Below are 22,885 nucleotides of genomic sequence, written 5' to 3'. Positions count from 1 at the left end.
GTGGCGGACTGGGCCTGGGCCTCTCGTAGAGGGGATGCATGGGCCGGCACTGGTTAGTGGGTGATGATTTCGTGTGCAGCGCACCGAGTCGGCCCGGGCCGTCGAGGCTGGCGATCAAGGCCGAGAGTAACCACTTATAAGTTTTGTTACAGAGGGAACACCAAAATCCGTCGTAGTCTAGGTGGTTAGGATACTCGGCTCTCACCCGAGAGACCCGGGTTCAAGTCCCGGCGACGGAAATATTTTTGGCTTTTTGTCGACCATATTTTGTTGGCTTTTTGTCGACCATATTTTGTTGGCTTTTTGTCGACCATATATATGCGTCTCTGTTTGCTTCCTGTCTCTGAAATTGCCCGTCACTGCAAACTTAACGACCCATCAATGAATTAAGGGGGAAGACACTACAGATTCAGTTCTCCTTTAAATTTCTATTACAGTGATTGATAATCTGGGGATGCTCCCCGGTGATTGTTGAGCCAAGACTCGTTTGAGCATGCGATGGTATGGCCGGGATCTAGAGTCGATTTGCGACGATTCTAGCCGGCTGTTTCGCAAGACTTTTAGCGTCGGTTTGGTTTCATTTTAAAATTGTAGCCGACTCTTTTTTTAGAGAAAAGGCAAAAGCCCGACTTTATAAATAAAGCCACATGGCAGCGTCACGAATACCCAAGGTTCACACAGTCTCAGAAACACAAAGAGAAATTAAATAGGCCCAAATTCCTAACGAAACAGGCAGCTGCCAAACACGGCACGCAGGCCGGGGAGAGAAGGAGACCTAATCCCGCAAACTACAGCACCAGGCTTATACGCCATGATTCGTCCCGGAGATCTGAGAGGCTGAAGCCCGAATTTTGGCGATGAGCAGGTCCAGGGCGTCCCGATCTGGCTCCTTAGTCAATAATCTCCACTGCTGCAAGAATATACATGATTTGAAAAGAACGTCAGCAGGCTTAGATGGGAAGGTAAGTTCAATAGTAAATTTGTTTCTAATGGTCCAAAGAGCCCAACATAAGGCTCCCAAGCCAACCCAGAATACCCTATTGGTGACCCCTACCAGAGATTTGGCTAGGGTTCTAGTGTCTGCGAAAGAGGAGGGATCCCAGGAGACCCGAAGCCATGATCTTACACAAGACCAAACTAATTTGGCAAGAACACAGTTGAAAAAGATGTGATTAGAGTTTTCCAAAGCCCCACACAAGTTACAGAATTCCGAGCCCGGCCCATTGCGTTTTTTGATCTGATCAGCAGAAGGAAGGCGACCTCGGAAGGCTTGCCAGAGGAAAATCTTAATCTTAGGAGGGACCTTAGATTTCCAAATACAAGAGAAGCGAGCCGAAGTAGTACCACCAATGAGTCTAGAATACAACGATTTGACCGAGAATAGCCCAGAGGCCGTAAGTGGCCAAACCACAGAGTCAGCCTCCTCCGAGAGCACAGGGAAGAGGGCAGAAAGACTTTGCCATTCTTCCAACTCTTCAGGAGACAGGGCCCGACGAAAAGACAAGTCCCAATTATTAGCAGCCACCTCCACGATGGAGATTTGCGGATTGGGGCAATAAGAGAACAGAACCGGAAAGCTAACAGCCAGGGGAGCATCCCCGGACCACCAATCTAACCAAAAACGAACAACAGACCCATTACCCACACAAAACTTAACATGCTCCAAAAAAATCAGCCGAACTTTAACAAGGGCTTTCCAAAACTGCGAACCACGCCGCGCAGGGGCAAACATAGGGTTGGAGTTAGGAAAATATTTAGCCTTAAGAATCGAAAACCACAGCACATCGGCCCCAACCGTCATAATTTTCCACCACCACTTAATGAGCAGACAAATATTCATCACCCGAGTATTAATAATGCCTAACCCCCCCAAGGTTTTTAGGCTTGCACATAAGCTGCCACTTAACCAACCTATACTTCCTTTTGTTATCTGCAGAATTCCAATAAAAGCCACCCCTATGTTTGTCGAAGCCAGCATGCACACCATCCGTGAGACGGTAAAAGCCCATAAGGAACAACGGGAGAGAGGATAAGCAAGAATTGATTAGAGCCACTTTGCCAGCATTGGTATTATACCTACCCCTCCAAGGAAGCACCCTATTCCCCACTTTAGCAACCACCGGAGCGAAGTCTTTCGCATGAAGCAGACCAGGAGAGATAGGAAGACCTAAATATTTGAAAGGAAAGGAACCTAAGGAGCAGTTGAGGAGTCTGGCCACCCGCAAGGCCTCTGCCCGGTCAACCCCCGTCACCATAACCTCACTCTTGGCGAAATTGATCTTAAGACCAGAAACAGCTTCGAAGCACAACAGAATAAATTTCAGATTGGCAATACAGGCATTGTCCAACTCTACCAAGATGATTGTGTCATCCGCATATTGCAAATGAGAGACCCCTTCCGGAAGTAGGTGAGAGACCACAGGAATAATGTGTCCACATCGAGCCGCTTTGGAGAGCATACAGGAGAAAGCGTCAGCCACAAAGTTGAAAAGAACAGGGGAGGCCGGATCCCCTTGGCGGAGGCCCCTCCCATTCGCAAAGAAGTTGCTAATAGCGCCATTTACGGCAACTGCAGTGTGGCCACCCGAGACCAACTGCATGATACGGTGAACATAGGCACCGTCGAAACCTTTGGCAAGAAGAATCTGCCTGAGAAAAGACCAGCTAACCGAGTCATACGCTTCTTCGAAGTCTAGTTTGAGAATGATAGCTTTGGATTTCCGCACATGGAGGTCATGAACTATCTCATGAAGGGAGAGAATGCCATCTAAAATAAAGCGCCCTTTGATAAAAGCAGATTGGAAGGGACTAATAACTCTGTGAGCTACCGGAGACAGCCGGCTCGCAAATCCTTTGGAAGGGAACTTGGCAAAGTTGTTAATCAATGCTATAGGCCGGAATTGGGAAATGACATCAGCACCCTTAACCTTAGGGATCAGGGATATAACAGCATAGTTCAGGCGAGAGATGTCGACAGTACCAAGACAAAAACCCTGAATAACGTTACACACCAACTGTTTCAACTGGGGCCGAAATTTCCGGAAGAAAGGGATGGAGAAGCCATCAGGCCCGGAAGCAGCATTAGTATTGGCAGAATTAACCACATCCCAGATTTCCTGATCGGAGAGCGGAATCATCAAGGAAGCATTCTCCTCAGGAGAAATTTTAAGACCAGAACTCCAAAGGTGGGGGGAGATGGACAGGCCCGATGGAGGTTTAGCCCCTAACAGAGACGAAAAGAAGTCCACCACGTGAGCCATAATCACAAATTGGTCTGTAGAGCGCATGCCATTAATCAATAGGCTATTAATCTCACAACGCCTACGCCTACCATTTGCAATCGCAAAGAAATAAGCAGTAGGAGCGTCTCCTTTGAGAGTCCAATTGAGGGTGCCCCTCTGACGCCAGTAAATCTCAGCCTGATGATGCAGCTGCAGAAGAGCGGCCTCCAGATTATAGCGAACAGCCCAACCATCATCCGAGAGCCCAATAGAGTCCGTAGTACGATCCAGCTCCAGGATCTGATTTTCAAGGAAGGCTTTGGAGCGGCGATCCTCCGCCGCACGGTTACGCGACCAGCCTCTAAGAAATTTTCGTAAAGCATAGGCACATGACTGCCAATCATCCAGAGGGCCAAAAGAGCGGGGGTTGTGAGAGAGGGATTGGGAGATTTTCGCCGCAACCATGTCAACAAAGCCATCAACAGACAGCCAAGAAGCATCAAAATGAAATCTAGTCGGAGGTCTATTGCGAATGGAACCATCATCCAGAATCAAGGGGGTGTGGTCTGACCCCACAATACATTTAGCTACAAGAGAGGACCTAGGAAACAAGGCATCCCAACTGGGACATAGGAAGACACGATCAAGCACGGATCTGATAGGGTTCGCCTGATGATTAGACCAAGTAAAGCGGGCTCCCCCCCCCAGGAAGCTCCCGAATGGCGTTGACACTAATAAAGTCGTTAAAAGCATTGGCTAAAGACCAGGAAAAATTATCATTATTCTTGTCAAGAGGGCATCGCAGAAGATTAAAGTCTCCCCCAATCACCGTCGGGAGAGAACAGGACTCAAGCTTGATCGAAAGTTCATCAAGGAAAAGGTGCGAAAAGGAGTGATCCGCGGGCCCATAAACAACTATAAATTCACAGAGGGCATTCATAGATCTATGCGAGAGAACAACACTAGCCCAATAAAACCCATGATCAAAAGCAACAAAGTCAAAAATATCCTTATTAGAACCGATCAGAATCCCACCAGAGTGGCCCGAAGCCGGTAAAGATTGCCACTGAAATCTATCCATACCCACGATAGCAGAAAGCTCACTGGGGGTAAAGGAATCCTTAAACGTTTCAACCAGCCCCACAAGGTCAATAGAGTTAGAACGAACCAAATCTTTCAGTTGGTCACGGCGCCCCCTAGCACCGAACCCTCTAATATTCCAGAATAAGGCCCTCATTTATACGAAAGGTTCTTGATACGAAGGCTCGACCTGCTGGGGGCCACACAGGTTTTAGATCGTTTATTAGTACCCTGGGCGGCGGCAAGGCAGGATGAGGATGAGGGCTGGCCACTACCAGCACCCGAAGCCTCCCCCACAACACAACCAGCATCCGCCACCCGCGAGGCAACAACCTCTTTGGCTTTCGCAATGGTAGCTTGGGCCAATTCATTAGCCCGAATAATAGCAAGGAGCGAACTGGGAGAGCCAACAGAAGTATCAACCACCAAACCCACGTCCGACATAATGTTTAAAAGATGATCATCAGACATCGAAGGTAAAACCACCCGAACCGGAGAAACAGCGACCGATGGGGATGGGGAGGTACTTGGGGGAGGGAGGTCCTTCGCCGCAGCCCGCTTCTCCGCCCTTTCCAGAAGCGAGCCACCAGAATGTGAAACCCGCCTACCTTTGCGGGCCGTGGACACCGGGGAGCGGATAGCAGGCGACCGCGCAGCAGGAGAGCCAGCGTGGGGGCCCGAGCGGGACATGGAGCCCAGATCATGATCAAGACACCGACAGATCCCCGTCATAGATTGCTTCGAGCCCGAGGAGGTCCGGCTCTTAGCCGAGTACTTGCGAACTGAGGATTTCTTCTTCGAGGGGTGTTGTGATTCCATCATATCACGAGCAGGAGAGCCAGGGAGATCTTCAATACCCGAATGAGTGGGGGAGATAGGGCGAGCCGGGAGGTTGGAGCATGCAGCAGACACAGGAGTAGCCGAGCAGGGCGGAGCTTTAGGCAGATCAGCAGCAGCAAAGGGGGCCATCTGGACTGAAGGGGGAATCACTACATCTTCACGAGGAGCATCACCAGCAGGCGCTTGAGAATGAAACATCTCACGTTCTGAGTCTGCCAGGCTATCCCATTCAGATTGAGTGAAGCGGAGATTAGACCCAAAACTCTGATTGGGGCCACCAAAAGAACCATCCCCTTCCTTGTCATGTTTATCCGAAGGATTAGCAGGAGGAGGGGGGAAGGTGGAGCAGCCGCCGTCGCCCCCTCCACCCGCACCCGCAACCTGATGCCATTGGGAGAGGGATAGACATCAATGAAGCCATGCCGATCAGGATCAACACACCAGACCTTCAACCGAGCAGGACCAACCTTGTTCAAAGACTCCTCATCCACCTCGATGGGTTTCCCAATCAAAACCCCAAAGGACATGAGGAAAACAGACGAGCACAGACTAGCAGGTAGATCTTCAATCAACACCCACACTTGAGACAAAGGACCAACAGCAGTACCGTTGGATGCAGCCGCTTTGACAGAAACCACCAGTTGATTAAGAGGTAAGGTGAAGCTGGTGCAGGAAGCAATCATTCACAGGCAATCTTTGGAGGGGAACACCACAGAGAAGTCAAACTCTGACAGCTGCACAACTTGCCAGTCCCAACTAGCCACATCCCAGATGCAAAGCCCTTCCAGCAGAGTTTGGGGGGAGATCTTTTGGTCTTTGACAGAGACAATAGCCGCATTGGACAGCGTAGGAGCCACCTCCCGAACAGGCAGGTCACCATCAAAAGCGAAGAAGGAGCAGCCAGGAAGACCCAGACCAAACTGGATGACCGCGGGAGGTTTCTGTCTATCCATGCAATTGACCGTGAGGTGACCATCAGAGCGACAAATCAAGCAGAATGGTGGATTGGTGCAGCGAGACTGAAAGTGGCCCGGTCTGTGGCAAGCGAAGCAGGTAAGCGCCGAGGGGTTGCTGTGGGAAGAGGGAGAGGGGCAGGGTTGCTGCTGCAATTGGGGAGGGGGAAGGATCCCATCCCCAGAAGCCGAACCGGGCGGTCGATGCGCCGGCCCCGCGAAGGATCGAGGCGGCGGACGAAAAGCAGATCCGGCCCCAAACGAGCGAGGAGGAGGGGGAGGTAGGGGCCGAGACGGGGCCGACGGACCATGCCCAACCCCCGGAGCCGGGAGGGAAGCCGAGGACGAAGACATCCCACCGCCAGAAGCCGCCGCCGCCTCCCACGGGTCCACCACCGGGGAAGGAGAGGGACCAGACCCAGAGCCCTGCAAGCCAGATCCAGTCACACCCTCCTTCACCCGCTCCGGACCCGGAGCCCAGGCCTCGCGGGCACGAGCCGCCTGCTCGCGCGCCACTTGCTCCGACTCCAGCTTGGAGCGGAGCGAAGCCTCAAGCTCCAGCTCCACCGTGGAGGCGGGGGAATCCTCGCGGCGCCGTTTGCAACCAGAAAGCGCCTCGCAGGAAGAACCCCTAGATTTGTCCATGGAGATTACCGCAGCAAAAGGAAGAAGGAGGGGTGGAGGTGGGGGGGATCTGATGATGCGACGGATGGGAAGACGATAGCGGCGCAAGTCAGCGGCGGACGCAGTAAACCCTAGCAGGGGGGTATCGAGCCACGAGGGATCCATAAATAACCCGAGCGAGCCGTGCCCCCTGGGCCCGGCTCGCCAAGTGGGCCGGAGGGGGACGGGGAGCCAGTAACCGGGCGGGGGGCCCACCTGGGCCTAGAGAAACCAGCGGGGGGAAATCGATAACCGAAGAGAGGGAGGGGGGAAGGCCCACTAGCCAGCACCGCCCCGACAGGCCCAGCAGGCCCACACGGGGAGCTGGCCCGCGAACCGGCGGCCACTACACAGAGATCTGGATCTAGGGTACACGGAGCGACCAGCGGCCCCGCCGCCGCCACCGCCGGCGACGGAGCCCCCGCAGCCGGAGACGGAGAGGGAGATGGAGAGCCTCCAAGCTCCCCATCAGGAGCACGACCCAAGACACCAAGCGCAGGAGACGTGGACGCAAACTTACCAGATCTACGCCGACGTCGCGAGACCCGGAACCAGCCGTCGGCCGACGGAGACACCCCCAACGGCCGGCCCCGACCCCCGGGGGCAAACTTACGAGGGCGAGGGGCGGCGCAGGCGACCGCCACCTCCCCAGCGCAGGCCACCGCACCACCGGGGGAGGAAGGCAGAGACCGCGAGTCCTCCTCATCCGACAATAGCGCCCAAAAACGAGATCCAAGAACCGGCAGTGAAGAGAGGGAAGGGGAGGGATCCACCTGCGAAGAAACAGGGGAGGATAGGGAAGGGGGAGCTACACCTGAAGGTGAGGGCGACCGGACGCCAGTCACCGGGGAAGGGCGGGGTGCAGATCTGCCGAGCCGAGGAGGAGAAGGGGAGGAAGGGTGGGGAGGGAGAGAGGGAAGAGGAGCCATCTCGCCTCGACCTACGAATGCATGACCTTGCTCTGTAGCCGACTCTTTCCATAAGGCTTTTAGAACCATGTTGGTTTTGTTCCAACATTGCCCCGTGTGATCCTAATACAGTAGCGCACACTTTGTTCTGGACACGCCTATGATTCGAACCCTTATTTGTGCTGGGAGGACACCCCTTTTCAAAAATGCCAACGAGCTGATGTTCGCTGGGAGCGTTGTTGGCGCAATGCGACGACAACTGCTCGATCAACTACTCGAATCTCCGAGCACGGATGGCGTGGCACTCTCAAACAAGAAGCGTTTGCCCAGGTGCATGTTACGCGTGGCGCGGTCTGATCCACTCATCTCGCATGTGCTCATGTCATCCATTCCTTTTTTCCTTACCCCAACAGACCAAAAAGAAAGATGCAGAGCGAAGCGACAACTACCCATATCCATTTCTACCACTAGTAGAACGTCCGTGCGTTGCCACGGGCCAACAAATTGATCTATCATGAACCCTTCAACTTCAGCTCTTTGATCATTGTGTTATTATTTCGCTATGTTGTCACCCCACTTCAAATCGGGTCGGTGTTCCCTCCAAATCTATTGAACTGTTGGGTCCCATCATCCCTAACACATGGACTAACAAATTAATATGAGTCGCTTGGCTTCGGTTCTACATTGTCACCCGACTTAAATTCGGATAAGTTTTCTCCAAGTGCACCAAATTGCCATAGGCATTCCCATCATCCCTAACTTTGAAGGTCTTCCATCATTCATCATCCACTTCCCCCTAAAAGTTATGACAAATTAAACAATTCCCCATATAATTTTGCAATGTTATACTTTAAAAATCCCAAATTGCTCTCATTCTTCCTTTTTAAGCATTGCATGAGAGCTGATATTTCCACTCGTATGAACCATCATACCCCAGGATTAAAATCACCCAAAAAAAGGAAAATAGCTAGAATCGCATCATATGCACATAATGATGAAGGTGTAGCACTTGTGTTGTCCAATTACTTATATATAAAAAACTATTTCCGCGTTTGCCCTCTATAAATCACATGAAACAAGTTCTTCTTACTTGAATTGATGACTCATTCAACATATTTCTATTCTAGTATGCAAATGATCGTGTTCCTTTGTCCCTCTAGCAGGCTACTATAACACACCTTCATAACGGAGCATCCAGTGCCTGCTCTCTAGGCTCCCCTATTTCTCTCAAATTCAGGTGCTCCTTGCCCTTCCGCTGACACCACAACTTTCACCAAGTAGGGGGCCCCAAAATTGGATCAGCCCAGGCTTGCTTGATACTGTAGTCGTACAATGATACTACCGGGAACCACGGCCCAAGGTGCCCAGGGTTATTTGGAATGGACATCATACAGGATCAAACTAAAGAGGAAGTTATTTGAAAATCTACATGTTTGAAACTAATAAATTATATGGAACAAAGAAAGAAGGGAAGAAAGAACACCGGCGTGTTGGCTCAAGCATACTGGCTACCGTCCTATCGATGTTGCAATTGTCATCCTCCTCCTCTTCTTTTGCTATCACTAAAAGCAAATTTATATACGGAGAAAGATTCAGCATTGCTTTTAAACAATTGTGAGAGATATGCAACCGGCCAGTAGACTATTAAAGCCCAACCTGAATAACATGCGACCTTCATTATCACACGACTTGAAGTTCAGACAACATTTGGGACAAATCTATGAATTTTTTTAGATGATGGGGCATTGTCTATCTAATTTGCAAAGGAAGCGTTTATATCACCTACCCGGAGAGATAATGGAGTATTGATTTTCTTATTTACAAATAATGAAATTTGCATGCAGTGCTATTATCGTTAGTCTTCGAGCTCAACAAAGGTAACAATTTTGTGACCAAAAGAAACATAAAGAAAAGGGACAGGGCGATTTGGTGCTCGGGCCTAGATGCTCTCGAAATCGTCATCGCTGGTTCATGCGTTGGGATCGTAAAAATTCAGTCTGACGCGTCAGAGCAGGGCCCTAGAATATTAGGGATACTCGTGGTATACGGACCGCAATAGTGCCCATGGGTGGGCCATTTTCGTAGCGTGGGACGTCTCTCCGTCGGAGCGCCGTCTTGAGCCGTGGACCAGAACGCGTCGAGTAATTCGAGCCGTGGTCCAGGACGGTAGTCCACGATTGAGATCCACGACTGATTCGAGAAACCTCGGTCCGGTGCTGTCGGCGGCGGCTTCTACTTGTTCCGGCGGCGTGGCTACGGGCTGGAGTTGCTGATGGAACCCCTGGACCGGTGAGTTTCCCTGTGTTTGTTCGTCTTTGGAGTTTGGATTGCTTGTTTTCTTTGTGGGAGGAGATCTCGGTCCACGATTTTGGTGATCCCCCCACTCGCACGCCGCCATCACTGGTGACTGGGCATAGATTTGCAGGTTCCCACTCAGGTCCGGTGTCCCTCGTGCCGCTACCGCGCCGTCATGCCCAAACTGCTATGCTGGCGGATTCCAATGTTGGGTCAGGCTGGGCGCAGCATGAAGGCGGCGGCGGCGGCGGCGGTGGCGCCGGCGAAGGGCCTGTAGGCAACATCGTCAGTATAAAACAATAGCATTGTGACCGGAAAACAAATAGCGTACACGAAGGGTGCTCTTTCCTCCATGATAACACGAACAGGTTTGCTAATACAGAGGGTTTATAGAGCTGACACGGAGAAACTGGTTCAGTCATGCATACGCATCAGCTGACAACTTGATATTTCTCATATCTAGGATTATTTCACAAGTTCAATCAGGCAACCTGATTGAGCACATCCAGGATAATTTCACATGACCAAGGCACTTAAGACACCATAATGCACCTTGAGCAGCTTGTTTCTGGGCAGCTTTCTTCCAAATTTTGGGGTCATCAAATCATTCCACAGCAGCGTCTCCGAATGACTCCGAATGACTCCATACGGACTGTCATCTTCACGTGTACCTGCAGAGCTCTTGTCCAACCCTGCCAACTTATCCAGTGCGTTCTGCGCAATCCACCGGGAGTGTGAACCTGGAAGCACCAGAGTCTGTTTTTATCGATTTAAGCTGTGCGTCAGTTGCAAGCAGCAACTGCTTCCACACTCTATGTTTAAAGTGCGAGGCATTTGCCCGATAGAATGGATCATTGATGCAATTGTTAGCGTCGATAACAATGTTGTGTGTACGATATTTCCTCTGTATAAATACATGTCGTCTGGTTATACAGATGTTCATTATGTTTGGAAAGTGAATTTGTTCCGTGCTAATTTCAGGTTGTGGCTGGGCAGTGCACCACCAGACAGAACTCCGTGTGCATTGAGAATGAGTGCGTTGGAACAGTCTCTTTGGAAATTCACGGATGAGCCCATGAAAAGTGTGATCAAACCTGAACTTGGCAGATTGAAAATTGTACAACATCATTTGCAGTCTCTTCGGATCTGTTGAGAAAGTACCATTCTCAAAGAGTACTTTGCGGAACATATGTGGAAGATTAGTCATGAGCAGGCAGATGATGATGTGAGGACAACTTTGGTTGTTTTCGCCCATATTGTTGCTGGTGACCCATACACTACATGTCGAGTTATTGAAGCCCGAGCAAGATCAAGAATTTGATGTGGACAAATGGGAACAGTCGCATGCAGTACCGGTAGTTTGGTGATGTAGTCACTTTTGACACGACGCACAGGACGAATCTGTACGACATGCCATTCGGGCATTTGTTGGGGTGAACAACCATTTCCAGTGCATTATTTTGGTAGGGGTTCTAATGAGGGACAAGCAGATCGAAAGTTTCAAATGGGCATTCACTAAGTTCCTTTCCATGATTGGTGGCCGAGCCCCGAAAACAATCCTCACAGGTTCATAACTGTATGTAGTATGTTGGTATCATTAATTTTGCATAAGTTTTCCCATGCTGACTAGTGATTGTCAAACTTTGCATATCTGAACAGAGCTATGGAGGTGCCAATCAGCAACTGTATCCAGACACTCAAAAAGGCTAAGGAGTGCCTAGGTCCTTTGTACACAAAGAAGAATGAGTTCAGATCTGAATTCCACAAGGTTGTGAACCACAAACTACGATGATGAGACGATGGATGGCTGCGATGAACGCGAGGATAAGGACGTGCAAGTACGTCCGTACGTGGACTCTGCTTAGTCTCTTCTGGTTCAGGCAGTAAGCAGGTCATTCCGTTGACGCAATGGTACAGGTTGGACAACTACACTTCGGAGACGGCTACAGAACTCCTTGCATTTTCAGTGGGAGGTGGTACAACTGGAACCCCGCCCGGTTATGATCTTCAAGCAGGAGCGGGACGACAAGATAGAAGATGCATCCCTGGAAGAAGGTTTCGGCGAGGACGATCCAGGCACCGGAGCGTTGGCTGACGATGATGGTGGTGACTCGGATGTGGACGACGGATCTGACATAATGTATGCTGTCGAGGAAGTTGAATCCGTTGGGGAGGATCAAAGCAATGGTGTACGCGGGCAGAGCACTCTTCTTTCAGTTCTCTGTGCGGTGTCCGTCCTGACGCAAGGAAGAATTTGGGAGTGCATTAAGAAGTGTGATGCCAATGTGTATGTGATGCTTTCCGATTGTCAACCCCAGTTTCTTGTATATATAAGCGTAAAAAGTTTTTCTGCTTTGCCATCCTGGATTAGAATACACAACACTCCGTAACATAGAATCTGTTTGCAGGACGAACGCTCTATCTCTGCCCGACAGCCAGTGGTTTGTTTGCGCGTGCATGCGACTGACGGAGACGGCTCAATCTGGATAGGATATTGGCTGAGCCGTGGGCGGATTAGCTGTTCCGCCTGTACAGGACGAGCTGCTGTCATATTTAATGCGCCTGCAACCTGGTCTTTTTTACTACGATAGCTATGATATACGGAGAGAAAATACCATGGGCGGCACAGATCCCCATCCTATTGGACAACCCTGATTTCAGGATCATCTGAGCACGGGCTCAGAAAGCAATATCCGAAAGAAAAGCACTTATTCATGAAACCTCACTCACTTAATTATTCTATTCCCACCTTTTACTACTAAATTACAATGCATGTATACAAATTCTAGTAAATATAATTGTGTTTTACTATGGAGTAGAAACGTACATGAAACGATGTTAGTTAAGCAATCAACATTTTCTTGCTTGCTGACTTTGATCATCGTGATCAATATTGACTTCTTACTCCGGCCTTATTCCTCCATTGCCTCCTCACAACGCTGCGATAATCTTTCTCTCCCCCACATGCCTCCGCTCTACACCTAACGGCATGTGTTCGACTTTCCAACAAACTTTCATTTGGAAATAGGCGGGGATGCTATGGGCCCGAGTTCATTGTCTGTGGCCCAACTATACAATGGGATCCACCGCTCTAATGATTTTCTCATTAAAAAGAAGAGAAATAGTGTGAACAGAGATTTAGTTACTTTGAAATAACTTCAAATAGACATAATTATCTACGTGAACATTTACACTAAGGGTCTTGAAGAGCAGGAAACGTACACCAAAGGGGACATTTACACAAGATTATTTTACACACGAATAATTTCAAGGAGAGGTAATTATCTATATGAGTGTTTACCCCAAAGGGTCTTGACCGCTGATCAAGATACAACATAACACAAATTTACTTTAATGCTATGAAGACATGTTCACCATTATACCAAATGTATCCACTCATATACGATTGAACTTTTGGTAGTTAATACTCTACTTATAGAGAGAAGATTGAGATGAAAAAAGACATATATACTCAGTATTAGAGAAACCACAGTGAGGAAAACCTCTGATGTCCTACCTTGCCGACATTAAAATTTCAACTATTGTAAATCTTCAGTAACCTATTTCATGTTGTGGCTCCTACACTGGTCAAAGAAAAATAATAGGTACATTATGACTACGTATGAATGAATAAATCAATGCGTCAATAATACTTTCAGAAAAAACAGCACATGCAGGTCCTAAAGATACACCTATTTTAGGATGATGCCGTGATGGTACACCAATATTTAAAGCAAATGATATATGTTAGAATAAATCCAAAGCCATGGTCGATCTACCGAGGATCAAGCAAGCACACAAGGCACGACACGGAGCTTTGTTAATAAGGTTCACTGATATGGCTACATCCCCAGGGCATGACTACGGGCGTTCCTCTCCATGACACCGCTACAATACCGCATGTCCGGCCACCCGGGCGCCGGCACACACCGCCGGCTCCCCCGCGTGCCTGTGCTATTATGTTGGCATATGTTACATCGTGTGTCTACCCCCGATATATATGAGAGGCCTAGGATACAAGTGTCCTATTAGGACACAACTCCTACCATGTCTACACACAGTCCAAAACCAAGTCTAACTGTAACCTATTTGTACAATAATATTTGACACAACTCTAACAAATTTCACCTTGGCAAATATTCTTCACCACCTTGAATTCATCCATGCGTCAAACCTCCATGTACATTGGACTTGAGATACACCATAAGAACCGCTGCTACTCCCAGACTCCATGTGACTCCACCTGCAACTGTAGTCCCTTCTCGTCTTCTTCATAGTAAACACTCGAGCAAAATTAAGTTCCTCATTACTCTACTTTGTGCTCCCAACTTCCGGAGAATCCGTTCAACACCATCACACACCGATCACTGTCTGCGTGAAAATGAACAATTCACATATTGGACGCCACATATAAGAGTTACCTGAACTCAACTTCACCGCTCTTTCTTGATCGTCTGTCTGAAACTTGAAGGAATTTCACCGTCGATCTATGTCACCCTGAGTCAAATTCACAGTTGTATCACCTTTTTCCCGGATAGTCTCTGACATGTCTCATAGCTATAGCACTCCGCCTTCTGTATTTGTCATCCACACTGAACACCACAAATATGCAGCCATGTACTCTCTTAACTCTTGACAACTTTAGACTCTCTGCCACTTTCTCAGATTCTCCATGGTCAAACTCCTGTCCATCTTCCTGCACCGATAGACCCAATCACCAACTTGAATCTGGTACTCATCAACACTGCTTCAGCACCATTTGCACAATTTGTTTGACCACATGTCTGACCACCAGTGCCTTGGCCTGTTGTTGTGTCCCGTGCTTACCACACGCCTCGCCGCTATCACTGCGTCGAGCCTCTGCTGTCTTGGTCGAGTCTCCAGGGCCGCGGACCCACACCACTCAAACCCCTATTGTAGAGAACCACCGACCGATGCCGAGTATCACGTCTCCATCAGACCACTGGTATCTAGTCCGATCCACGTGTCTCTCGCTTTCCCACTGAAATAGGCTTCAACTCTCCGTTAACTTACGCCGTAACCCCTTCAACAACTTAGAGTGAAGTCGTCCATCAGACTCCAACTCCACCTTCAACATGACTCCATGTAGCTGACCGTGCTACCCCGCGCCCTGACAACTTCAAGCTGTCATATGTGCACTGCCTTGAATCAATCATGCACCATAGTCTTGTAGAAGCCGCACAAGCCCTCAGGCCTGCACCATGTGTTTCCACGCCTCAGAAGTCGGTCACCATCAGCATCACGCTCCTACGTCGTCGTCGCCGAAATCACCACCGTCTTCTGGTTTGACCAACATCCACGTCGATCCATCAGACTGTCCAGTCCGACACAGCTGAAAATATCCGACTGCAACCATGCTCCACCCTGCTTCGTGTCCGCCTCGCACAACTGTGCATTGCCTTGACTCCCTGTGTTTGCATGATCCTGTTAGGACGCGCTCTAGACTCCTCCAAACCTTATACGCACGTCGCCAACCACGCACCTGCACCATAGACTCTCACGCTACCATCCACATACACAACCTGTGTACAAAGAAATAAAGCCAAAAAACCACCACATGAGCCTTCCTGTATACACTTCTCCGTGAGGATCAATGGAATAAACTCCCAACTCCACACGTGTTCCTGTAGGCCGTAGGTCTGCTTTTCCAATCTCTTCTTCCGATGAATAGCACTAGTCTCCGTTGCGTAGCTTTCTTTGTTTTTTTTTTCCAACCAACAAATCTCACGTGCATGCACAACACCGCACCACACGGCCAGCAGCTCCCTCGACTCACTTGCAGAACGAAAATAGATCATGGGTATTCGGTTTAAATGCATTGGTGGGATAAGAAAACGGTGGGGAAGAATTAACCGGAGCAAGGCGAGACTATCAACTTAGACATTAGGAGTAGAGATTTTTCTATGCCGCTGAGCTCCTCCTTCTCAGACTTCCGGCTCTGCCGTGATCTAGGGCTCAAAGATGCCCGAGATGTCGACTAGAGGTTGAGTTCATTTTTTTTTCTTAGTTGTTTTTTAGAGACTACCGCAAATACACACCCTGCGTTGCCCCTTTTGGGATGCCCAAAAACGTTTTGCAAAATTTTGCAACAAGGGCAGTTGTTGGAGCGGATCCAAAAGTCCAATAAATGGTTATGCCCTAAAATAGGGTTGATGTTGGAGATGCTTGTATCATCCACCAACTTATTTTCTACAACAATTGATATCCCTTTTCTATGCTTCTTGTTCAAATCATGTAAAATGCAGAGGTTTTTTAATTGGTTGTGCTCTTCTTTTGGGGGGAGCAGTAGGTTGCTCCGTTGTTGTCCACTGTTAGTTTTGTGAAGGTCCTACCATACCTAAAATGTTATGAAATACAGTAGTTCTCTTGTGAATTAAATGACCGACGCTACATTTCATGCCTACTAGATTATATTTATTCCCATTATAAAGGTGTGTTTGTTGTTAGAAAAACTATTTCAGCAAATGCCATCCTTCAAATCTCAAAATAATTAAAGGTTCCAACATCAAGACATCAAATACTTCCAAAAGAAAACATCAAGACATCAAATACTTCCAAAAAAAGACATAGGAAAAGTTGTAGGCCTAGCTAGCTATTTCTTCAACAGAGACTCTTTCAACATAGAGACTAATGGCTAATGAAAACGATATTACAAATCTACTAAATTTTGAGGTGGTTGAGGTACTTGCGCCAACAGCTAGCGCATAAGGTGGAATCTAGTAAGCAGAACCAAGAATTAATACACTTCAGCAGCAAAATGATGGATGGATGATGGACGAATTAGGCAACTAAAATTAATAGTGCAAGGAAAGCTGGCGCTGGAGCTTCTTGCTGCTGTTCCTTCTCTCAGGCTGAGACAAGCTATTGAATCCGGACGCCCTCCTGCCACCGCCGGCGCTTCTGGCGCTGCCGCAGCTGACCGGGGAGCCGGACAAGGGGGTGGATTCCTCGAGCCAGCTTCCTTGGCTGTGCGGAGTCGGGTAGTCGTCGACCTCCTGGTCGTCGACGAGATCACGCTTGTCGTCGGCGGTGTAGGCGTCGAACTTCTTGTCATGGCGGTAGTCGACATTGGGGCCGCAGAGGCAGACGAAGGTGGGGCTATCGGAGTAGTGCGGCGAGGAGGAGGCGAAGGACCAGGTGCCGCGGGAGGCCCGCGAGGAGGCCGAGGAGGCGACGGAGGAGGTGGGGCTGCCGCCGTCGTGGGAGAAGGAGAGGGAGCGGACCCTCTGGCGCGCGTCCTTGAGGCGGTCGGCGTCGGTGAGGAGGCCGACGACGCTGTCGGCGCGGCGCTGCATGGAGGCGCCCCAGTCGAAGCCCTTGTCGTCGGTGTAGGTGAAGCCGCGGAGGTCGCGCAGGGCCTGCATGTCCGGGAGGAAGTCCCCGGGGAGCTCCTCGGGGCCGTGGGTGAGGAGGAACTCGAGGACGACGAGCGCCTTGTACACGGGCCGCCACTCCTTCCAGTCGTGGACGCAGCCGAGGCGGCGGTGGAGCACGTTGGCGATCCGCCAGTAGTCGTCGATGTCGAAGGCCGCCTCCGCGATGGACGCCAGCGTCTTGGCGTCCGGGACGCACGCGTCGTCGTTGGTCGCCTCCTGCACAGCCCTACGGCCGAATCCATGCATTCACCATGAGTTGAGTTATAGATGCAGATGCAATGCGAATGAATAAACTTACAGCTCTGCCGGCGTGACGTCGCCGAGGGCGAGCCTCGCCTGCTTGTACTTGTCCTGCAGGTACCCGGACGCCTGACGCCCTAGCTTCGTCGTGAACAATGCGGCCATCGCCTTCGCCGGACTGCTAGCTGCCTCGGTCACCTAGCAGACCACTCCTTGATTGATTATACAAGGGAGAGAGAGAAATGACGGAAGAATGAGAGGTGGACAGGATTGTACTGGCAAATGGTTGGCGGAGAGGAACAAGCGGAGAGAGGAGGCGTGGCTCGTCGTTCTCGCGGCCGGGTTTGCCGCCCAGCCCTCCATCTCCACCACTCAATCCTACCGTCTGCATGCATGCTTGCCAAACTGCAGTGATCATGTACTGGGCCGATTTCCCAAGGGAAAGAAAAGCTGTACTGGTCAAATCCTGCGTGCTTGCCAACAATAGCCATATTTAGTACTGTCGTACCTCACTTTAATCGGTTCAGCCTGCATATTTTTGTTTCTTCAGTGCACTATGTCTGAGAAAAACATTTGTTCCGTTTCCTACAGTTTAGGCGAATTCATGGCTGAGATAGCGAATTCAAGTAAGCGTCGATTTTCTTCATTTATTTTTTTTGAAAACCACCTCATACATTAATTAACCAACTGAGTTATCACAATCGTTCGTTACAAAATTCACTATGCAGGGCGGAACATTGTTAACTAGAATACCATCCGATCTATCATCAAAACTAAACTTAGCAATCATATGGGCCGCCACATTGGCTGAACCCTTGATCTGGAAATCTTAAGATTAGATATAAGCTTGGAGATACTCATAGCTTCCTTCTTCAAATCCATCAGTGGTAACCTGTCAAAATTTTCATTTGCAAGGGTCACAACTACAAACGCGCTAAAATTATACTCCCTCTGTCCCAAAATAAATGTCTCAACTTTATACTAGCTCAAGACACTTATTTGGGACAGAGGGAGTAGGATTTTGGAGAGTGATACCTATACAAAGACCGGCAACACAAGCCCGAAGCTCCACCTCCTCCACGCTTTTACAAAGCCCAAGAAATCCCAAGAGGAGATGATGACCCTCCTAGATGAGTCCCTGGCCACCACCCCCACACTCGCCACACTAATGCTTCCCACACAGAACTTGCATCGACATTGATCTTTATGCAATTCGAAGGAGGGGGTTGCCATATCGCCTGATCTTCCAAAGGCTTAGGAGTAGTACTTAAACCAGACATCAAACTTTTACCTTTATTTTCTGAGTCCACCTCTGGATAAGAATGATAGGTGACAAAGGATGACCAATAATTTTGTACAAAGCTTGTCGAGGCTGACACAGATTCTATCCCCTTACCAAAAACCAGGTCATTTCTGAAATGCCGGGCTCTCCAGAATATGAATATAATTTGTTCATGCATAGCAGGACTTAATTGATCCAAAAGAATAAGAAACCAATCAGCCTGGGTGTACTTAAAAGCATCCTCCACAGCAAAACCCAAATATCCCTCATGGCCATGCACATCGCATAAGCCTTAGGGTACATGACTAGCGCATGAAAAGCGCTTTCATCTTCCCCTCCACAAATTCTCAATCCATCTCCTCGGTCCACTCAAAATCAGGTTAGATACCCATTTGATCCTGGTCCTATTCTTCTTTGCAATAACTTCAAGGCATGAGGCTCTTGGGAGCCAATTATCTCTCCAAATATTAATATTAGCTCCATCACACACTCTCCAAATAACTCCAGCTTTAAGAAGATCCAATCCATGTAAGATACCCTGCCAAGTGAGCGACACTGATTGAGGAAAAGCAATATCAAGAATATGCCTCTGGGGGTAATATTTTGCCTTCATCACCTTGGCGCATAAGGAATCTGGGTTAACCACCAATCTCCATGCCTGCTTAGCGTTGATTATGCATCTCTACTAGGTAAAATGTATGGCATGCTTGATGAACATGCATATCTATATGCCTTTTGGACACTGATTTAGTCTTCATAAGGGCCGTCGTTGTGTATAGAAGGTTAAACCCTTCGTCAGGTGTTGCTTTTCTCAGACACAGTTTAAACCCTTTATAAACCCATTACTAACCTGAAGTATCCCAAGTGCAGTTTTTATTCCTTGTCTACTAAAATCTCCAAGAGTGCAACACTTGAATAAGCAGAACTCATGTGTGATACTCTATTTGAATAAAGGATTATCATAGATTCTCTATTTTTTGTCGATCAGTATCTTAATTAGATATGTTTACTACAGTCATAGGTGGTGAGGGAGTCCTGGATTAGGGGGTGTCCGGATAGCCGAACTATCACCGTTGGCCGGACTCCTAGACTATGAAGATACAAGATTGAAGACTTCGTCCCGTGTCCGGATGGGACTTTCCTTGGCGTGAAAGACAAGCTTGCCGATACAGATATGTAGATCTCCTACCATTGTAACCGACTCTGTGTAACCCTAACCCTCTCCGGCGTCTATATAAACTGGAGGGTTTTAGTCCGTAGGACGAACAACAATCATACCATAGGCTAGCTTCTAGGGTTTAGCCTCCTTGATCTCATGGTAGATCTACTCTTGTACTACCCATATCATCAATATTAATCAAGCAGGAGTAGGGTTTTACCTCCATCGAGAGGGCCTGAACCTGGGTAAAAACATCGTGTCCCTTGTCTCCTGTTACCATCCACCTAGACGCACAGTTCGGGACCCCCTACCCGAGATCCGCCGGTTTTGACACCGACATTGGTGCTTTCATTGAGAGTTCCCCTGTGTCGTCACCTTTAGGCCCGATGGCTCCTTTGATCATCACAACGACGCGGTCCAGGGTGAGACTTTTCTCCCCGGACAGATCTTCGTATTCGGCGGCTTTGCACTGCGGGCCAATTCACTTGGCCATCTGGAGCAGATCGAAAGCTACACCCCTGGCCATCAGGTCAGATTTGGGAGTTTGAACTACACGGCTGACATCCACGGAGACTTGTTCTTCGACGGATTCGAGCCACAACCAAGTGCGTCGCACTGTCTCGATGGGTATGATCTAGCTCTGCCGCCGAACAGTGCCCTGGAGGCCGCACCAGCGTCCGCTCCAACCCTTAGCTCAGAGCCGACTTCGCCGATCGAGGACGAGTGGCTGGACACCGCCTCGGGGGCTACGATCTCTACGACGATTGAGCCGAACACCATCCCTGTCCTTTGCAAAGCCCGTGACTCCGAGGTGCCGGACTCCTCTCCGGACTTTGAACCTCCCGCGCCTCTGCCAATCAAATCCGATTGGGCGCCGGTTATGGAGTTCACTGCTGCAGACATCTTTCAGCACTCGCCCTTTGGCGACATCCTGAATTCACTAAAGTCTCTCTCTTTATCAGGAGAGCCCTGGCCGGACTATGGTTAGGAAGGTTGGGATGCGGACGACAAAGAAATTCAATGCCCACCCACCACCCACTTTATAGCCACTGTCGATGATCTAACCGACATGCTCGACTTCGACTCCGAAGACATCGATGGTATAGACGACGATGCAGGAGACAACCAAGAACCAGCGCCTACAGGGCACTGGAAGGCCACCTCGTCATACGACATATACATGGTGGACACCCCAAAAGACGGGAATGGCAATGGAACAGCGAAGGATGACCCCTCCAAGAAACAGCCCAAGCGCCGGCGTCAGCAGCGCCGCTCTAAATCCCGCCACAGCAAAAACGGTGATTCTGGCACGGGAGATAATAACACCCCGGACAGTGCCGAAGACAACCCCCTCCAGCAGGATTCAGCATAGGAGGAGGGAGAAGCCAACCCTCATGATAGAGCGGCAGACAGAGAGGTCGAGGACGATAATTATATGCCTCCCTCCGAAGATGAAGCAAGCCTCGACGACGATGAATTTGTCGTGCCCGAGGATCCCGTCGAACAAGAGTGTCTCAAACACAGGCTTATGGCCACGGCAAGCAGCCTCAAGAAAAAGCAGCAGCAACTTAGAGCTGACCAAGACTTGCTAACGGACAGATGGACCGAAGTCCTTGCAGCCGAAGAGTACAAACTCGATCGCCCCTCCAAGAGCTACCCAAAACGCAGGCTGTTACCCTAATTAGAGGAGGAAGCACCCAAACCTACATCACTAGCGCATGACACGCCCGACCGGCCACCTCGTGGCCGCGACAGAGAGGCCTCTAGGCCCCCCACTAAAGCCGCACCCCGACGTCGCTCGAAAAGTACAAAGCCATCGGGAAATGCGCCAGACTTGCAAGACATATTGGAGGACAAGGCAAGGCAAATAAGATCGATCTATGGATCGCGTGGGCGCCCCATGATGCGTGATGACAACCATCACGCCGGATACAGCAATTCCGGCCGGGCCGAACACAGTAGACAAAGCTCATTTGAGCTACGTCATGATATAGCCCAATATAGAGGCACCGCACACCCACTATGCTTCACAGACGAAGTAATGGATCATCAAATCCCCGAGGGTTTCAAACCCGTAAACATTGAATCATACGATGACACAACAGATCCTGCGGTTTGGATCGAGGACTATCTTCTTCACATCCACATGGCCCGCGGTGATGATCTACACGCCATCAAATACCTCCCACTCAAGCTTAAAGGACCGGCTCGGCATTGGCTCAACAGCTTGCCAGCAGAATCAATTGGTTGTTGGGAGGACCTGGAAGCCGCATTCCTTGATAATTTCCAGGGCACATATGTGCGACCACCAGACGCTGATGACCTAAGCCACATAATTCAGCAGCCAGATGAATCGGCCACACAATTCTGGACACGGTTCTTAACCAAGAAAAATCAAATCGTTGACTGTCCGGATGTAGAGGCCCTTGCAGCCTTCAAACATAATATCCGCGACGAGTGGCTTGCCCGGCACCTAGGACAGGAAAAGCCGAAATCCATGGCAGCCCTCACATCACTCATGACCCGCTTCTGCGCGGGAGAGGACAGCTGGCTAGCTCGCAGTAACAACCTGACCAAAAACCCTGGTAGTTCGGATACCAAGGACAACAATGGCAGATCGCATCGCAACAAGCACAAGCGCTGCATTAACGGCGATAATACTGAAGATACGACAGTCAATGCCGGATTCAGAGGCTCTAAACCCGGTCAGCGGAAAAAGGCGTTCAAAAGAAACACTCAGGGCCCGTCCAATTTGGACCGCATACTCGATCGCTTGTGCCAGATACATGGCACCCCCGAAAAACCAGCCAACCACACCTACAGGGATTGTTGGGTATTCAAGCAGGC

The 22,885-nt window shown here is 49.5% G+C and overlaps 1 protein-coding gene and 1 non-coding gene across 2 annotated transcripts; one reads left to right on the top strand and one right to left on the bottom strand.

Annotated features, from left to right (window-relative positions):
- Positions 1-166: 166 nt before the first annotated feature.
- Positions 167-239, top strand: TRNAE-CUC. Its single transcript has one exon. It is a non-coding gene; the product is annotated as a tRNA-Glu (tRNA).
- Positions 240-16,485: 16,246 nt separating this feature from the next.
- Positions 16,486-17,801, bottom strand: LOC119301551 (epsin-1-like). The gene is made up of 2 exons (XM_037578538.1): positions 17,656-17,801; positions 16,486-17,583 (listed from the first exon to the last, which is right to left on the bottom strand). The coding sequence occupies exons 1-2, from the start codon at positions 17,760-17,762 to the stop codon at positions 16,776-16,778; spliced, it is 915 nt and encodes a 304-aa protein (XP_037434435.1). The 5' UTR covers positions 17,763-17,801; the 3' UTR covers positions 16,486-16,775.
- Positions 17,802-22,885: the final 5,084 nt, after the last annotated feature.

This window comes from Triticum dicoccoides, chromosome 1B, assembly GCF_002162155.2.
Source record: "Triticum dicoccoides isolate Atlit2015 ecotype Zavitan chromosome 1B, WEW_v2.0, whole genome shotgun sequence".
NCBI classification, from domain to species: domain Eukaryota; kingdom Viridiplantae; phylum Streptophyta; class Magnoliopsida; order Poales; family Poaceae; genus Triticum; species Triticum dicoccoides.
This window is presented reverse-complemented; position numbering and strand designations above follow the sequence as displayed.

Excerpts from the sequence above, each read along its gene's own strand:
- LOC119301551 (XM_037578538.1), bottom strand. The coding sequence starts at position 17,762 with ATGGCCGCATTGTTCACGACGAAGCTAGGGCGTCAGGCGTCCGGGTAC. Across the intron at positions 17,584-17,655 it reads GACGTCACGCCGGCAGAGCT|GGCTGTGCAGGAGGCGACCA; the intron begins GTAAGTTTATTC and ends ATTCGGCCGTAG.